Source organism: Kwoniella europaea, chromosome 2, assembly GCF_036810445.1.
Source record: "Kwoniella europaea PYCC6329 chromosome 2, complete sequence".
Lineage (NCBI taxonomy): Eukaryota > Fungi > Basidiomycota > Tremellomycetes > Tremellales > Cryptococcaceae > Kwoniella > Kwoniella europaea.
This window is the reverse complement of record NC_089488.1, coordinates 2,340,432-2,357,330: the sequence shown is the minus strand read 5'-3', so window position 1 is coordinate 2,357,330 and position 16,899 is coordinate 2,340,432. Positions and strand designations below refer to the sequence as shown.

At 44.6% G+C, this 16,899-nt stretch overlaps 9 protein-coding genes and 1 non-coding gene across 10 annotated transcripts; 5 read left to right on the top strand and 5 right to left on the bottom strand.

The window, feature by feature from the left end:
- Positions 1-259: 259 nt before the first annotated feature.
- V865_007227 (uncharacterized protein) lies at positions 260-2,470 on the bottom strand (the record flags this gene model as incomplete). Its single annotated transcript, XM_066230976.1, has 7 exons — positions 260-400; positions 491-592; positions 678-977; positions 1,073-1,826; positions 1,909-1,974; positions 2,028-2,147; positions 2,238-2,470. The coding sequence occupies 7 exons, from the start codon at positions 2,468-2,470 to the stop codon at positions 260-262; spliced, it is 1,716 nt and encodes a 571-aa protein (XP_066087073.1).
- Positions 2,471-3,903: 1,433 nt separating this feature from the next.
- Positions 3,904-4,018, top strand: V865_007226. The gene has a single exon (XR_010725600.1). It is a non-coding gene; the product is annotated as a 5S ribosomal RNA (ribosomal RNA).
- A 262-nt stretch (positions 4,019-4,280) lies between these two features.
- On the bottom strand, positions 4,281-4,967 carry V865_007225 (uncharacterized protein; the record flags this gene model as incomplete). Its single annotated transcript, XM_066230975.1, has 3 exons — positions 4,281-4,605; positions 4,767-4,787; positions 4,846-4,967. 3 exons carry the CDS (start codon positions 4,965-4,967, stop codon positions 4,281-4,283), a joined length of 468 nt encoding a protein of 155 aa, XP_066087072.1.
- Positions 4,968-5,225: 258 nt separating this feature from the next.
- V865_007224 (uncharacterized protein) lies at positions 5,226-5,861 on the bottom strand (the record flags this gene model as incomplete). Its single annotated transcript, XM_066230974.1, has 3 exons — positions 5,226-5,685; positions 5,731-5,751; positions 5,824-5,861. The coding sequence occupies 3 exons, from the start codon at positions 5,859-5,861 to the stop codon at positions 5,226-5,228; spliced, it is 519 nt and encodes a 172-aa protein (XP_066087071.1).
- Positions 5,862-6,062: 201 nt separating this feature from the next.
- On the bottom strand, positions 6,063-6,960 carry V865_007223 (uncharacterized protein; the record flags this gene model as incomplete). The annotated part of the gene is made up of 3 exons (XM_066230973.1): positions 6,063-6,537; positions 6,588-6,674; positions 6,944-6,960. The coding sequence occupies 3 exons, from the start codon at positions 6,958-6,960 to the stop codon at positions 6,063-6,065; spliced, it is 579 nt and encodes a 192-aa protein (XP_066087070.1).
- An 82-nt stretch (positions 6,961-7,042) lies between these two features.
- On the top strand, positions 7,043-7,743 carry V865_007222 (uncharacterized protein; the record flags this gene model as incomplete). The annotated part of the gene is made up of 3 exons (XM_066230972.1): positions 7,043-7,057; positions 7,117-7,160; positions 7,236-7,743. The coding sequence occupies 3 exons, from the start codon at positions 7,043-7,045 to the stop codon at positions 7,741-7,743; spliced, it is 567 nt and encodes a 188-aa protein (XP_066087069.1).
- Positions 7,744-8,309: 566 nt separating this feature from the next.
- Positions 8,310-9,103, top strand: V865_007221 (uncharacterized protein; the record flags this gene model as incomplete). Its single annotated transcript, XM_066230971.1, has 2 exons — positions 8,310-8,482; positions 8,590-9,103. 2 exons carry the CDS (start codon positions 8,310-8,312, stop codon positions 9,101-9,103), a joined length of 687 nt encoding a protein of 228 aa, XP_066087068.1.
- Positions 9,104-9,221: 118 nt separating this feature from the next.
- Positions 9,222-10,088, bottom strand: V865_007220 (uncharacterized protein; the record flags this gene model as incomplete). Its single annotated transcript, XM_066230970.1, has 4 exons — positions 9,222-9,436; positions 9,512-9,574; positions 9,655-9,867; positions 9,953-10,088. The coding sequence occupies 4 exons, from the start codon at positions 10,086-10,088 to the stop codon at positions 9,222-9,224; spliced, it is 627 nt and encodes a 208-aa protein (XP_066087067.1).
- A 1,142-nt stretch (positions 10,089-11,230) lies between these two features.
- Positions 11,231-13,440, top strand: V865_007219 (uncharacterized protein; the record flags this gene model as incomplete). The annotated part of the gene is made up of 4 exons (XM_066230969.1): positions 11,231-11,325; positions 11,401-11,672; positions 11,788-13,182; positions 13,262-13,440. The coding sequence occupies 4 exons, from the start codon at positions 11,231-11,233 to the stop codon at positions 13,438-13,440; spliced, it is 1,941 nt and encodes a 646-aa protein (XP_066087066.1).
- A 765-nt stretch (positions 13,441-14,205) lies between these two features.
- V865_007218 (uncharacterized protein) lies at positions 14,206-16,694 on the top strand (the record flags this gene model as incomplete). Its single annotated transcript, XM_066230968.1, has 4 exons — positions 14,206-14,739; positions 14,822-14,843; positions 14,957-15,119; positions 15,197-16,694. The coding sequence occupies 4 exons, from the start codon at positions 14,206-14,208 to the stop codon at positions 16,692-16,694; spliced, it is 2,217 nt and encodes a 738-aa protein (XP_066087065.1).
- Between the last annotated feature and the right edge of the window lie 205 nt (positions 16,695-16,899).

The following is a 16,899-nucleotide window of genomic DNA, read 5'->3' as shown; positions in this document are numbered from 1 at the left end:
GATGTATAAAGCAGGCTACATGAATTATATTATTGATTTGTCCTGTCCGATGCCTGAATGGCGGAACAGACGAGTTGTAAATTGTTATATCGCGATATTCAACTAAAATTATTCCTTTGGATGTAGTGTCTTATTCATATAATGACCGACTAAATTATTTTTGATTGAGAGCTTGAAAAGATAACCTACCGCAAGGAAGAAAGGAATCGCCGCATAGAACCAAAAGTGATATGTAGAAGTGAAGCGAGGGTAGATCAACTTAGAACATTTGTCTGTTCCTCATTTCCACAGGCAAGAAAATCATGGTGAAAGCCGATAACCAGATACCACCTGCTCCCAACCACAAGATACCTGATGAATTGGAGGCGAGATATTTTTGACCAGCGAAGGGAGCGACGATCTATTCATATATTCATGAATAGGACGAATGGTCAGACGAAATGTTCCGATATGAAGATCAAGGACAGGCTGGAAGAAATGTTAGACTCACCCCTGCAAGTCTACCCAGACAGGATAACGTTCCTGAAGCACTTCCTCTATAGGCTGTATCAAACAGTTCTGGGGCGGAGGCATATAGAACGGCGTTGAAATACTGTGCGGGTGAGATTTACAGAAGGAATTAGCCTCGTACACATGACAAACGAATCAAAAGCCATGGTAGGTCAGATGAAACTTACAGTTTGCATGATGTACTCGAACGCGTTTAATCCGACATATCCAGCAGTAGTCTTCACTTGAGTGTACATGGCCATGGCCAGACCTTGACAGATAGCCGAGAAGACCAAAGACCATTTCCTGCCTACTATAGGAAGTTGAACTGAGAATAGGGCGAGAACAGCACCGAGAATACCTGGAAGGTAGATATAGACGTATTGTCTGTAGGTGTCTGTGACTGTTTCTTGTCCGTTGGAAACATTGTTTCGGAGTAGAATTAGGGGAAGGAAAGATCCTGCCAAGTTGAATGACCAGTAGTCTCCCTAAAGAATACCAAACCATCAAGTACGTCAGTGAGCATACCGTGCCACCGATCATCAGGTCCCGACTAGGTGTATTTTAATAGACTTGAACTCACCATATAAGCGACAGCCAAAAGGCAGAAGATGAAGAACTGCAATTTATTCAAGAAAAGACCTTTTAATCCTCTGAAGTTTCTAAAGAACCTCTTGATTACCGATCCGATACTTGTCATGTTACCATTTTGGGCGATGGAGTCATTCGTGTAAGTCGAAGAGGAAGCGTCGATCTCTGCGAAATGCTGGACAGTCAAGGTGGGTGGAGGAGCTTTGTTGAATTTGGCAATCTTGTGTAAAACCTCGATAGCTTCCGCTTCTCTACCTCTGGCTAAGAGGAATTTAGGTGATTCGTGGAAGTGAAAAACGAAGAATCGCAAAAAGAAAATGACCAATGTTACACCACCCAAGACGATCGAGTTATATCTCCATCCCATGTTGGACGATACTGAACAACATGCTGCTCCAGAAGCGACATCGTGACATGATGGTAAACCCGTGGCACATCTGTATTTGGCCGCTGTAGCGTATGCGATACCGGATGCGAAAACTACTCCGACTGGTTGCCAAAGTGATAAGAGACACACGAGCATACGTTTTCTTTGAGGTACAAACTCTAAAGCGATCGTGGCGTCGATGGGGATGTTACCTCCCAAACCGATCGAGGCGAGGAAGTAGATACCGCATATGGCGGCGTAGTTATATTTGGGGGCGGCAAGGAGTAAACCGAAGATGGAAGTGATTAAACAGGTAAGGTTGAAGGCCCATTGTCGTCCAATAACATCTACCAGGAGACCGAACCCGAGAGCACCGACGCTATTGAGTGTTCATACACATTCAGCCAGAATTCTCCTATGCCACAAGGTTACAGCTGGACTGTAAAATACGAGATACTCACGCAAGACCAGCATTGGCACACGAGAAGATGACACCCTGTGATCCTTCCGGTACTCCCATTTCTTGGCTAACACAGCAAGAGTCAGCAAGTAGTAACTCTGTGCCAGTAAGAGTACTCACTAGATAGCTGAGGCGGCAAGACCGACACCTTGAGCCCAAGCTAGATCAAGGAAATAACCAAAACCACATAACATCCAGATACACAACTGATATCTACCGAAACCGAACTGATCGAGTTCGCTGGACCAATCGAAATATAGATATTATCAAAGCACTTCTTTCACTCCAGGCCCCGGCCTATAGACCGATCGTTAAGGAAAGTGTACTCACGCATTGATCAAAGCAGCCTTCTTCTCAAATGTACTGAGAGGGTTCGCCGCTGAACCTTTAAGTATATCGGCGAAGTTGAGACTTCCTCGACCGTCTATGACTGGTACTTCACTATGGTGCAAGGTCCCTTTCTCTTCTTGGGCGACGGTGTTCTGATACGTTGGAGGTGGTACATCCGGAGGAGCTGTCACACCCTCAAAACCGAAAGTCTTATTGGCTTCGATCTTATCCATCTCTACGATCAGAATGGACTATCAGTCAGCTGGCCCTACTTCACCAAAACAAGAAGGGGTCGCCCAAACTTACTGATTCAAGTTGATCCAAAAATCTGGTAAAAGAAAGATAATATTGATCAAGGATGGAATGAAAATTTCAATCTCAATCTATATATATATATCTCGTTAGAAAGATAGACAGATGGGTAAGATCGGGATTTATGTACGGTTTGGTTTGTTTACAAGTAAAATCTACCATACCAGTCAAAATGATCTCCTACTACCGATCGTTGGTCAATTGGTACAAAGTGTGACATAATGATCTCGTTGATTTCTTTCCACCCTTACATAGGTTAAGTTGAGGTCTAGGCTAGGTTGATCCTCATCGCGAACAAGTGGGTTGCTTGGCTTGGCTGACCTGTTTCCCCTTGGGCTGTTCTTCCCTTCCCTCAGACACGGTGTGAAAGCCATGTTTTCAACTCTCGTTGTTCCAGCTAAAGTGCATGTGTGAGTGTGGAAAAGCAGGCACGATATCAATAGAGTCCAGCACAAGAGAGTTGAAAAGAAAATACCCATAGCTGGCGATTATCGATTCCCGTAAAAATCACATTTGTCTCATGATCGATCGCCGATCTATTACCGGTTACACACGGATCGGTGAATATGATATACTTTGCATTGATACGATAAGTTATGATACCATTTGTGCACCAGAAGCGCACATGTATAGAGCCATAGTAAATATCTCATGCAACGCCTATCAGCAATCCAAATTCAGTTCCTCTTCCACGATTTCGCTAGGTTCGTCACCATGAAACTTTTGGCTTGAGACATGTTTACTAGCAGCTTTAGACCAATTCTCGATCTCGCTGTCATTCCCATTAGATCGATGATCCGCCTGCCTTTGCAAGAAGGTTAAGCATTACAGTTGTCGCAACTCCTTCCCTTTACCCCTGGCAGCTCTAAGTACCATGCGAGGATATTTCTGTTTGACCTGATACAGCAGGACATGCAAGACTTATGACGTCTGTTTGCCGTAATGAAAGCGAGAACCGGGCCTCCTGACAGGCGCTCGCGAATTTACTGACTCCTGCTGCCTTACAGATTCCCGTGAACCCCCTTGTCAGCATCGGGTCCTGCCGTTCTCATGTCATGATTAACCCGGTTGAGTAATGTTGATCACTTGCTCTCATCCCGAACCCCGTTTGTTCGTCTATGACTGAGTGCATGAAATCCGGTCATACAGTAAGAAGATCTGCAAAGAGAGTACATAGACAAACAATTGCGTTGAAATCAAAGCTTACGCAATGTTGCACGGCGTTTGGCCGTAAACTCATAACTTACCTAGCAGCTAGGAATTGCGTATCCGAAGGAGGATTATTCGCTTGCGCCTGCACTTCGGGTCATTAGCTGTAAACGTAGTAGTCGTATAAGGTAACGCAGTTCTCATCTACGGCCACAGAATCTATCAAGTACTGCATCCCGTTAGCTCTGCAAAGTTAAGCTGGATATCGCTCAATCAGTACCAAGGTCGGGGACGACTTGGGAATCTTGGGTGCTGTAGTTCTTTTTGCTCCGTCCTGTCACAATGGTAGTAAAAGAAAGAGAGCTTGTCCCAAATTCAACTTCTGCATTTAGCTGCTACAACGCTATCTCATCCTTTCGCCGCACCTGGCCAAGCAGGTATACTGATGATCTTTTGCCTGTGCTATATAACCTTGACTATCTGACAGACAAACGCTTCGAGGACACTGCAAGAAGAGTAATTATACCATTGTCATCTTTTACGACGATAAAACGGGGATCACTTCAGCCAGTTTAGACGTACCTAGAACGATGGGGTGAAGGCCTCGGCGACTTCATTCCATCTGACATGATCGTTCGGCTTGTACCGTTGTACATATCCTGTTGAGTAGTGCATTTGTTGCATGAGGGCTTTGAACAATCCAAGAGGATAAGGCATACTGGCTTGTTGAGCAAGACTTGCGTGCATATCCTCAAGACGGATCATACTTGCGTTGACATCTTCGGCCATCAATTTGAGGGAATGTTTCGCTAACTTCTCATCTTTCAAATGACTCGCCAGACAAAAGGCTTCCCAAGGTCTTTCAAATGCTTTGAGCTTTGCTTGCTCCCTCAAAGCATTTTCAGTCCTTGGCAATCGAATTTATCCCCCATTTCCAAGAGCCTTTTCCAGCCCTCGATCGAAGTTGGCTCGGTGGGTTTGCCGAAGCCAAGGAAGCTAAGCAGTATTCGAAGCTCATCGGAAGGGAGGTCAAGGGGAATTGGGGAGGGGGTCAAGTTGGGGTCGGACAACACATCTCGGAATACCGTACTGAAGAATATTAAAACAGGTCTATCAATATCATGCTGAACTGGCAATACGCACTCACCTTCCCTTCTTCAAAGGGTATGGGTCGACTCTGAAGTATACTTCATCGCTACTGACCAAGGTTGTCGAAGCGCTGGGGTCATTATATATGCTATCGAATTTCGGAGTTTGCCCGTCTGACATGTTGAGCTAGCAGCTGCTTTGTCAGTTAAAGTTACTGATTCTTACCGAAGCTGGTGGAAGATAATCGACAGGTTTGAATTGACGAAATCGCCATGTGGGAAAGCTCATGAGAGTAGCTAGGGTTCACTTTGTGCAGCCCAAGTATTCGTATAGCTATATACGTGTTTGCATGTCGTAATCTACTCGTCATCCGCATCTCGCACACGAATGTGTGTCACGGCCAACCCTTATACCACCTTTCAAACACCTTCTCACAATTCACAAGAGGGGCGCAAAATCTTGAGCTATCCGACGCCAATCATGATTAGACGGATCCATAACCTTCAGTAAACCCAATAGATACGACAACGATGGCTTGGCCGCTTCTTCCAATCTAAGATTGTTCAGTGACATGATCCTGAATTGTCGATCTTTATGCATAACCCGCAGAGACTTCTTCGCTAATCGCATGTCATCGTGTAGACTAGCCAAGCAGAATATCTCCCATGGTGCCTGATCAACCACCGAGTCCAATTGCCCTCTAATCAGCTCTTCGATGATACCACTTCTATAATCTCTACACAAGTTCAAGGCGTGTTTGGCTACCGCCCAGGTCTTAGGTGGTTCTGGCTCGGCATTATAAAGTTGCTCGAGGAAGAAAGCAATGACTTCTTCCCCGTAATTGAGGGGTGTGATTTGATAGCCTTTATATGAAACGGTAGCGGTGTTCAGGATGTTACTGAGTTTTTGATTAGTTGTGCTTCACAGCTGACTCGTAACTTACCTGACGGACTGAAGCATGTAACTATCCACATAGAACTAGACCTTCGGATGATTCGAACTAGCGAGAAGGGTATCCTTCGTTTTATCAGAATACCTCTTGTATTTCCAGAGCTTTTTGTCCCTCTTGGACATCGTGTGGGGAGCTTCTCCTATATGTGCGAGGCAAAGACAGATATTTTCATGCTCTCCAGGTGATCCTTGGTGATTAGAACGGATAGATAGGCAAAAGATGTCCCAATGCTTTCGCAGCACATACCACATCGTCCTATGTATTGCAAAAGCGTCGATCGTCGCAAGGATTTACGACTATGATACTTCATCATATATGTATCACTACGTAGCTGGGTAGAAGATTTCTGAAACAGCGGCCCAAGAGGGATCATCGCTGTGAGCCACTAGGTTCTTCCCATGCAATAACCCAAGTAAGTACGGTAAGGTAGGTTGACTTGCCATCTTGATGGGCATCCTACCAAGCTCGATATCCCTGTCTCCTTTAAGACTACCGAACCTTTTGATCGCCTTTTTAGCTAGGTCAAGCTCATCTAGATGACTCGCGATGCAGAAGGCATCCCAAGGTGATTTGTACGAATGACTTCGGAGTCGTTGTTTAAGTCTTCGTCGAACGAGGTGAAAATCGTATTTATCGCAGAGCTCTAGCAGTCGTAGCCATGTGCCACTGTCTGAGGGATTCAGGACTTCCCATCGTGTCATCAGGTTCAAGAAAAGGCGAAGGTGAGATCCCGTGGCGTCGATCGGGATGGCAGATTCGTTAAGTCCAGGCGATTCAAGCATATCTCGAAGAACGGTACTGAACAGAGGATCAAAAGCAGTACAACCTAAGAAAGGAGAAGATCTTACCTATGGGCTTTGCAATGGTACGAATGAACTTTGAATTCTTGATTATCGCTACTGTTCAACGTCAAATCCTCTTTAATCGATCTACTTCTAGAACGCAAGTTGAACTTGAGCAGCTTGCTTCGATAGGGTGGCTCGTGGCTATTGTTCAGGCAGAAAGGGGGAGAAAGCTTTCATTCATCATCTCGCTTTATGTTACACCATTGTCCTTCATTTCGGAACGAGCCTTACGTAGCTTCTGCGGGCAACGCAACATGTAGTGAACGTATAGATATAATACGAGAGATAGTGCATCATCAAATTGTCGGCAACGTACGAATTCTACTTTCAATCTTGTCCTTTTATAAATTAAGGATCACTCTGGCTGGCTGCCCATTCTTCCGTCCGTTATCTTATCACTCGCTTTTGCGATCTGTTTTGTGACTTACAACCATCTTTTGCTACTCTCTTGAGTAATCATGTCTACATCACCTGTATCACCGCGTTCTGCGATGACTTACGCGGACGAGGGCGCTGACGTCACTCTTGTCAGTACGGACATTTCAAAGTACACTCGTATCTGCTGAAAACACACTCGTGAGTAATACCTCGTTAGCTAAGATACGATGATGCTCATGGAGAGCAAAAACACATTGATTTGTTTGTCAATAGCTCTGTATTACGAGATATGCTTCTTGATCAAGGTCTGAGGCCTACAGCAATCTCGCTCGAAGTACCTAGTGGCGATCTGAAATTATTCCTTGATTTGATGCATCAGAGCGAGCCGGATATGAGCAACAATTGGCCTCAATGCAAGCGTGTCATCGACCTCTGTTTGTTGTACGACTGCAAGATTGTCCTAGAAAGATTGCGTTTTCGATTGAAACCCTTAGCTCCTCAAGCAGCGTGGGAGATCTTCTGTATGGCCTCACAGTGCGAGGACGTCAGCCTAGCGAGAAAAGCACTTAAATCAATGGGAAATGACGAAGAACATAGAATTCTTGTTCTCACCAGCCTCTCTCTAAAAGATGCCACTCGACCCTCTCTTCCTTTTCTTCTAGGGTTGATCGTGCAGCTACACCAAAAATGCGAAATCAGAACGCGATACCAAAATGGGCTGACAAATTTCCAGGGAGTTGATTGGATGACTATAGGTAAATCGTTTAAACCTATCACATGAGGGCAAGGTGAGTGAGTGAGTGGGGGATTTGCCTCATGTGAGTAAAAGGGAAGAGAGCTGATAATCATGGATACAGATCTACAGTATTTCCGTTATTACATCTCTTTTCGTCCATTCAAAGTCTTGGGGTGTTTTGAGATGTCGTGAAATATGTAACTTGTTTTTTGCATATCTGAGATAGAGAAGAGAGATCTTTCCATCACACCAAATGCGAATAGATGCTCCACGAAAAACTCTTGATAACTTCTAAGGTCTTCCTTGTTGATCAACAAATTTCACAGCATGATCGCAGCTCCTATATGAGGTATGTTTGAGCAAAGAAGTCATACATCGTATCATGTATACCCTGTCCTCTGAGTCAGAATTCTTACGAATCTCGTCTGTTCGTTTGGATCACTCGCCTATAATTCGTAAGCCTTGCGTTCGTACATAATGTTCACAGAACAATGTCAACCTAATTGCTCCTCATATGATCCCATCACAACCTGTTTGATATATCCATTCAAGTCCTCGAAAGTATGATCTGAAGATTGCACCTTGCCACATTTGTAATATTGCCGACTGCAATGGCTCAGAATCAGACCATGACAATTGATAATAACACACATACCGATCCCCAAACGACTACAAAAGCCCTAACTGGGGCCGCGATCTTCGATGATCCCGACGCGGACATCACTCTACTTAGTAGCGATGGACATGAGACCAAGGTACATTCGTATCTGCTGCGATTAGAGAGGTAAGTGGAAAGTATCTATTGCATACCAAGATGCTCGTTCAGACACTGATCAGGTACTGACGATATTACGTCTTTTGTTCTCTGTTCAATGTGATTTTGTACTGTAGTACGGTATTTCGAGGTATCTTGAGCGACAAGAATTTCTTCAACGACCATTCTCCCCTGTCATTTGAAGCTGAAGTATCTGATATCCGATCGTTGATTTATCACATGGATGCCAAAGACCCCACTCTTGGGAGTTTGGAACAATCTTCCCGCTTGCTCGAGTTGTGTGACCGATATGGACTGTACAAGGTCGAAGAACGTATTCGAAAGAGGATGGTAGATTTGGTACCTCAAAGACCATGGGAAGGGTTTGTCTTGGCAAGTCAATTGGATGATATCACTTTGGCGAAGAGTGCCTTGAGATCTATGAATAAACAAGCTCATGCACAAAGTTTCGACTTATCTTTAACTTTTATCAAAAAAGAGGTAGCCGTTCAACCTACTGTACCATATTTGAATGGTCTACTTAGAGCTGCGGGGAACCCTGATCGGTATATGGGTACAGATTCGAGAGATTGGTCCAAGATCGCAGATCAATTTGAGCCTCTCTTAAATTCCTTTCAGGAAACAAAATAGGAAGTATAATTGGAATTTTGTTTGTATATCGATAAATAATGTATATCATGTCTTGAATGTATGTAGCATGTATATAACGATTGCAGAAAGAAATTCTTATTCGTAAAGATAGGTGTATCTATTGCTTTTCTCCCAAACCCTGCTCAACATCAAGTATAACAACCTGTTCAAGCTGGACTTTACCTACCCACCAACCTGTCTTGCCACACCATAATTCTCTATTAAGGCTGTTGTATCCCTGGCGCTTGGCGTAGAGGATGATGGAAGTTAGGAGATGAAGGTTGAGTAATATGAGTGATAAGATCGTGGAGAAGAATGTTAGCGGGAGAAGGACTAACAGGTTAGTTAAAAATGAATAATCAGCACTTTTTGGTTTCGGATCGGAAAAAAAGACAAAAGATAACTTACCGAATTCTCCTGCCAGGTGATGGGAGAAGGATTCCATAACCACTTGAGCATCTTTCCAGTACCCTATCAGACCGAATATGATATAAGCCTTTCCATCGATTTATTGTTGTATTGACTCAAAATCCGTTTGGCACTGTACTTACCGAGCCAAAACGCCAGTACGATCACCTGACAACCGCCCTCCACCCAAGTCCTACCGAATATCATCCCCTTCTCAGCCTCTTTAGGGCAAGTCTTGGTGTGTATATCACAATTCTCAATGAGCGTGAAAGTGATCCATAGTAATGTGAGGAATATCAGCGCAGAGAGGGTAGACAATGCTTTAGGCAGTAGAGGGATGAGGTGGTTTGGAATCGCTATGAGTTAGGAATACAGATTAAAATCAATCCATGTCAATTCCAAACGAATGTAATGGACAGTTGAAGTAATGAGAGCACTTACGAGCGTTAGCTGAGGTTGTCAGCAGAACATGCCCTAGAACGAGAAGATTGGCTACGAGTGTAGCTTTGAGACCTAGTCGTAGAGGGTGGAAGTAGCTCGTCCGAGGAAGGATGATCGTTCTGGAGTAGGAGGGCATGGTGTGTTCGATCGAGATCTAAGTGATGATGTTGAGAGTATGAGAAGGAACAGAAATATGTGAATCTGTTTATGAGATATGAGATATGCGATGGTATGGTACGTATAACAAAGGAGTGTACGAAGCTGTCTCTGCGACTTGGGATTAGGTTAGATAGCCGTGAGAGATTAGTAAGTTGATCAATGCTGAGATGAGAAGAAAGGAGTGTCCCGTACGTCAGAAGGAGCGTGTCTATACTTATATATGCATGAGATTAGATGATTGATGCGTCGAGAGATCGAAGTGTGAAGAGTGAAAAGTGGGGTAGGCTGTGTTTGTGGGTATGTGTATCCTTTGAACATGAAACAATTTAAAGGATCAGTGCGCCTGTATGCGTGAGCAGTGCGTGTGTGTGTATGTGTGTGTAATGATAGAGAATGCAATGTCCGAGCAATCGAAGAGGATGATGATTGAGAAGGACGTTTCATCTCTGTAAGGCTACCGGAGAGAGGATCCGCCCAAGGACATGAGGAAAGGTGGATGAAATGACAACAACGAAAGACGAAGAATACAAAACAAAGGACAACGCTACAGTATGATACAGTCGCAATGCCTTGTAGCGCTGTTCCTGAGAAAGAACAACCCCACAATCTGGATAATTGTTTATTCCGAAACGTGAAATGCAATATACGATCGAGATCCACCCTGTCTGTATGTTGCAAACACGAGGGGACCTTCTCCTTTTTCACCAAGACTTAGTCATACACCAAGGCTCACAGTCACAAGATGAACGAACATACACGTATATGCATATCGCATTGGTCGATGAAACGAAGACTCCGCTAAATGCCATTGCACTACTCTGGTGGAGGTATCTTTTGATTCCAGAACATGTGCGAACCACATGGAATCCTCCATGATGATTTTGCCACTCAACGCCGTAGTGCCTGAAGATGAGGTTGCATGTCCGGTCGTAAGCGTTGAATGCGAAGTATGTTGACGAAAGATCATCCAAAGTCGTTATATGAACGACACGACAGTGTTCAGATAGACATATATACCGTTTCCAGACGATAGAGTCACCTTTGTGATCCTCACGATCTAAAGCAGACTGTCTGCCCATTCCCTTCTGTTACATCCGCCATCCTCTCAAACACCATACCATGTCCAAAGTCCAATTATACGTGTACGACCTCTCTCGAGGTTTGGCCAAGCAGATGTCATTGATGTTGACGGGTAAGCAGATTGATGGGATATGGTAAGCTCACTCCTCTCAACCTATTTCCTCAGACTACATGACGTGTCGTTGCTCACTGCTTTTGCATCCCACTAGGCACACGTCAGTGGTAGCATGGGGCAGAGAGATATTCTACGGTCAAGGTATCCTAACTTCCAAACCTGGATCGACCCACCACGGCCCGCCCTTACACATCATAGACGTAGGCGAAACGCACATAGACGAAGATACATTCAATGAGTATCTGCAGAGCTTAGCAGAGATGTATACGCCGAGTAAATACCATTTGATCGAGTTCAACTGTAATCACTTTACGGCGGATGTGATTGGGTTCTTGACTGGACAGGAGATACCGAAATGGATCAGTGGTGAGTGCATTTGACATGGCAGACCCACCTGTCTGATTTCCCATCCGCCAATCTTCACGATCGGTCCATGCATGTAGTTCAGAGCTAATCGGCTTGTCTCGTTCTTCTCAACTAGGGCTCCCTGCTGAATTCCTCTCAACACCTTTCGGTCAAGCTATGAAACCCCAGATCGACGCGATGTTCAGACAGACTACACCTGCCGAGCGTCCTATCCCAGGTCCCTCACCCAACCAACCGGGTGTCAACCCTCAGCCTACCGCATCACAACCTTCCTCTTCCGGTACATCCACTCCTGCATTAGCCTCGGCTCTACTCCAATCAGTCGCTGCTCGTGCTCATTCTCAACAAACAGCCAATGGAATGACCCCAGCAAATCCTACCCCGCCCAATCCTGAGACCTCTCCTCTGACTTTAGTCTCTTCCGTCACGCACTTCCACTCGATATTGAAACAGCATCCAGCAGTCATCGTAAATTTCACCAACACACCTACTTGTCCTCCTTGTCGAACGATCAAGCCGGTATACGAAACGCTCTCGTCAATCCATTCGTCCACATACGGTGTCAAAGGCGCACGATTCGTTGAAGTTGAATTATCAATTGGAGAAGGTAGACAGCTAGCTCAGGAATATGGTGTACATGCGACTCCGACATTCATCTTTTTCAGAGATGGAAAGAAAAAGGATGAAATGAAAGGCGCTAGTAAGAAAGAACTTGAGGGTAAGGTAGAAGGGTTTCTCGAAGATTGTTTTCCTACTCACATACATAGGAAGATGTTCTTACCTTCCATCGAATCCTTACCTCACAACCCGATTACCGCTAGTAATGCGCCCAACTATACTGCGCTGGTAGGTAAATTGGAAGGGTTTTTAAGTGGGAAAGGAAGAGAAGATGATTTGAAATTGGTGAAAGATAGGGTTATACCGATGTTGGAGGATAAATCAACTTTGGGTGATGCCGATTTAAGAAATTTGGTGAATGACTGGATAGAGTCTACGGATAGATTGCTAGATACGCTGAAACCTGAGGAGACTTTCCCTGTGATCGATCTATGGAGAGTCGGTTTGACGCATAGTAGAATATCGGCTTTGTTAGCTTTGAAATTACGACCTTCCCCTTCACCTACTCCCACGCTGTCCAACAATCCCGTATTGACTATATTGTCGTTGACTGTTGATACCCTCTCTTCTGCGGGTCCCACCAATACACCCAAACCATTCCTACTCACTGTCCTAAGGTTAATCACCAACCTCCTCGCTTCGGACCAATTGGATAATCTCATTTTATCTCCTGAAGGACACGTGGTAATCCAGGAGAAAGTAATCAGCATATTGGTCGAGTCGCTCTTACATCCCGATCAGAGCGTTAGGTCCTCCGCAGCGGGTATAGCTATTAACGCAGGTGCGTGGATGCAGAGGAATAAAGGTGATGAATTGGCGGATGTCGATTGGGAGGTGGAGTTGGTCAGTGCGATTGTTGAAGCGATTGGAAGAGAAGATGATGAAGATGTTTGTAAGTTTACAACCCATTAGACCATATGGACAAAAGAGAAGGGTACGATGATAGCTGATTTGCGTGTTGGTCTTGATAGCACATCGATTGTTAGCTGCTTTAGCTATGATCATCTATCTATCACCAAAATACGAGTCAGATACGAAGTCGTTGTTGGAAGTGTTGGGTGCTAAAGATACGATTTATAAGAAGAGTAGAGGATGGAAGAAGAAGGAAGTCAAGAAATTGGGTGAAGAGATTGCTGGGAAGTTGTGTTAAGAAACAAACTCATACCAGACTGTATATAAATTCGATCCGATACCTTCCGACTTCCGTATATCTCTGTCTTACAAGTAGATAGACTCATTGTATATACTTTATATTGTTGATAGACGTTAGATTTTCATGCAGATACGTATACAGAGTTGGAAAGCATACAAGTACGAGTATGTGCCACATTCAAATTGTTGCTGCATGTTTTCGTCATCGCTCACGTGGGTTGCACAAAACCAAAACAAAGCTAAACAACGAAAGACAGTCGCGCGCAAACAAAGATTGTATCATTATCATGAATAGCATCCATCTATACCAAAGGTAGAGATATACTTTCAGCAAGTGTTAGTCAGTCGAACATATACATCCCTTGGCAGACGGAGTGTAACCACTGGTATCTCATTGAGACGAAGATCAAGGTACCATCAAGTCATCAGGCGATAACACACTACTCGCAGTACTGGCACGGACCAAACAACTCATCCCCATCCGAGAAGAGAGTGAGTGGCAAGTGAATGAATGAATGACTCCGACCTGTTTCATATCCCTCATCCCTACGTTCTTCACTTCAAGAACAACATCATTGATCCATTCAGCAGGTTTAGCCATCTTGACAGTGGATCACAGAGTCTAGATAGTAGCTTCTATCCTTCAGAGCATAAAAATATAAGGTGAGTAACTAACTTCATCACATCTCCCATTCCCTTACATTGACTCTTCCTTGTCACCTTTGTCGATACGCATCACCTTGTACATTGCGCATTACTAACAATGCCATTGACCAGCTCAAACTCATTCCCTTCCTTACCATCTTACACCCCCTCTGGTTCATTCCAATCACTCTCAGACCTCCCTTCGCCCATCATGTCTCCTTCATCCATCATCCCCTCTTCCACCTCCAAATCATTCCCCACATCCTCATCCACCTCTCACCCAACGACACTCAGCAAATCAAACTCCAATTCTTCGCTTACATCACCAACGAAAACACCCAATTCGAGTTCGAAGAACTACCATCCCTATCTCATTCATTCATCCGCATCTTCCCTGCTTACTCGAACAAACTCTTCCCCTGCTCAACCTCCCTCTTCGCCAAGTCATCATCGATCAAGTAGGTCGACGTCTTCTCTCAATTACATATTGGATAACCCAAATGATCCAAAGGAGGATAGAAGGAAGAGTATGGAAAGTCCTTCGAGTCAAAGGATTAGACCTGGAGTGAAGAGGAGTGGAACATTACCTGAGTTCTTGAATAGGGGTGGGAAAGATAAAATCGTCAAAAAGGAGAGGGAGATTGATTTACCAGTGAGTGTTCTGTCGTGCACGTGTCATATACACATCTTCTCACTCAGGCAGGGTACAAGATGCTGATGGATGATGATATCAGATGAACCCGAAATTATGGACCCGTAAGTGACTTTACATCGGTTTATACCTTTCTGCCTTACCTGTTACTGTCGACTATCATTATGTACGATCAAGCTTACTACCTGACCAAGCTGAACTGTTGTCACTCTCGCAGCATCCGAACTATCACAATACCTGGGGTACACACTTCGAACGGGGGGACCAGAAGGGACAGGTCATATCCTCCCTGCACCGTTGGTGGAAGATATCAAATCGTGGGTATTGAGACAGAGGGTGTCGGGTAGAGATTTCTTGAAAGGTAGCTCAGATGGATGGGGGTGAGTGGATACATTTGCATCATGCTTGGTATTAAGTATACAAGCTCATCGAACATCGATCACCTTGTTTGATTTAGCAACACCACTCGTCCACCACCTTTCCTCCCCCTTCTGCAGACCATCGCTCGTCGTCTGCGTCGACATTCCCTTTCTGGCAGGATCGAATCGATTCCCTCCAACCCTGACGACTCGTTCGGTAAGGGATCGATCCTATTGGAAGAGAGCGAAGATGAAGAGCAAGAAGACGAAATGACAGGAGTGAAGAGGATGGCCAATGCGTTCGATGCGAAGAGTTCAAGTTCATCCGTGTCTGATAGTGGTACGAGTGAAGATGAAGAGGACAATGGAATGGGGAAATTGAAAGCTCAATTGACGGGCGAAAGTGTAACCGAACGATGGAAAGCTTGGGAAGATAAGTTAGATCTGAACAGGGAAAGAGGTAGAAAGGTATCGGACGTTTCTTCGATGGGAAGTATAAGTGAACAAGAGGGATATACATCTTCTGCATCTGCCAAATCAACGGATCATCTACCTGAGGAGGAAGAGGATGACGACGAAGAGCAAGGTGGTGGAACGATCAAAGCGCCCCCTCCTCAGGCTGCAGCTCTCAACTTCACGGAAGGTCTTACACCCCCACCGCCATATACTTCGTCTTTCCCTGATCCCGATCCCATCGATAGCCGAGCCATGCCAACACTAGTGGAATGTCTTACACCGGAACGAACGAGGGAGAGGGAAGAAGGTAGATTCTCTGTGACGCCCACACCTGAAAGACCATCTGGTCAAGGCAATGCAGGATTAGGTATCATGACGCCTTCTCCCTCTTCTGATTCTACACCTTGTCGATCCACCCGACGTGAAAAAGGATCATCGTTCTCGTCTTCGTCACCATCGAAATATATGAAGGATATATCGAATCATCCTAATATCAATCCTTATGCGGCATTACGTAGAAGATCATCATCAGGTCCTAAATATCCTTCGGTCAGAGATTTGAATATGCAATTGGTCAAGACTGATGTCCCTGACGAAGAAGGGGACGTGGATGGAGTAGAAGAAGAAGAGGGGTTTTTGAGACCTGCCCAGAAAAGTCCCGCCGCAGCTAATTTTGCGGGAGAGGAATTGGAGGGATCGAGATGGACTACTGCTAGGAGAGTTACACTTAGACCTTCCAAAGTGCAGAGTCTATTTGATGAGACGACTTCGACCCCGACTTCCAGTAGTATGATCACGGATAGACACAGTCATGAGCAAGGAGAAGGTGATAAGAGGAAGATGGAAGATCAGATGGAGGTGTTGATGAATAGGATTAAAGAGCTGGAGGACAGGTTGGAGAATGTCACAAGTACGACTGATGATAAGTCTCCAAGGAAGAGGAAGAACAGGGGTGTGGTGAACAACGATAATCATACTAGGAGTATCTTGGATTTGCTTGGTCTAGGCTCAAATGCAAGGAGAGAAGATGAGGATGATAAGTTGCCCAGAACGGTCAGGGAATTACCAGTTTACCTGTTCTTGGTTGGGTTTGGAGTTGGGGCTGTGATGGTCAGAGTGTTATTTGGGAGATCTAGATGATCACCTTGAGGCAAGAACATCGTCGGTCAGGTTATTTATCTTTCTTTAATTTCAGGATATATAATATGTATGCTTTTATCATCGGATATATCCTTTTTTTTCAAATCTTCTTCTGTCGCTGTTTAAACACTTGGATATTCTTTTATTCTGTACTGTATCAAACTGTATTTTCAGTATAGGATTGGGACTATCTGATATAATGACA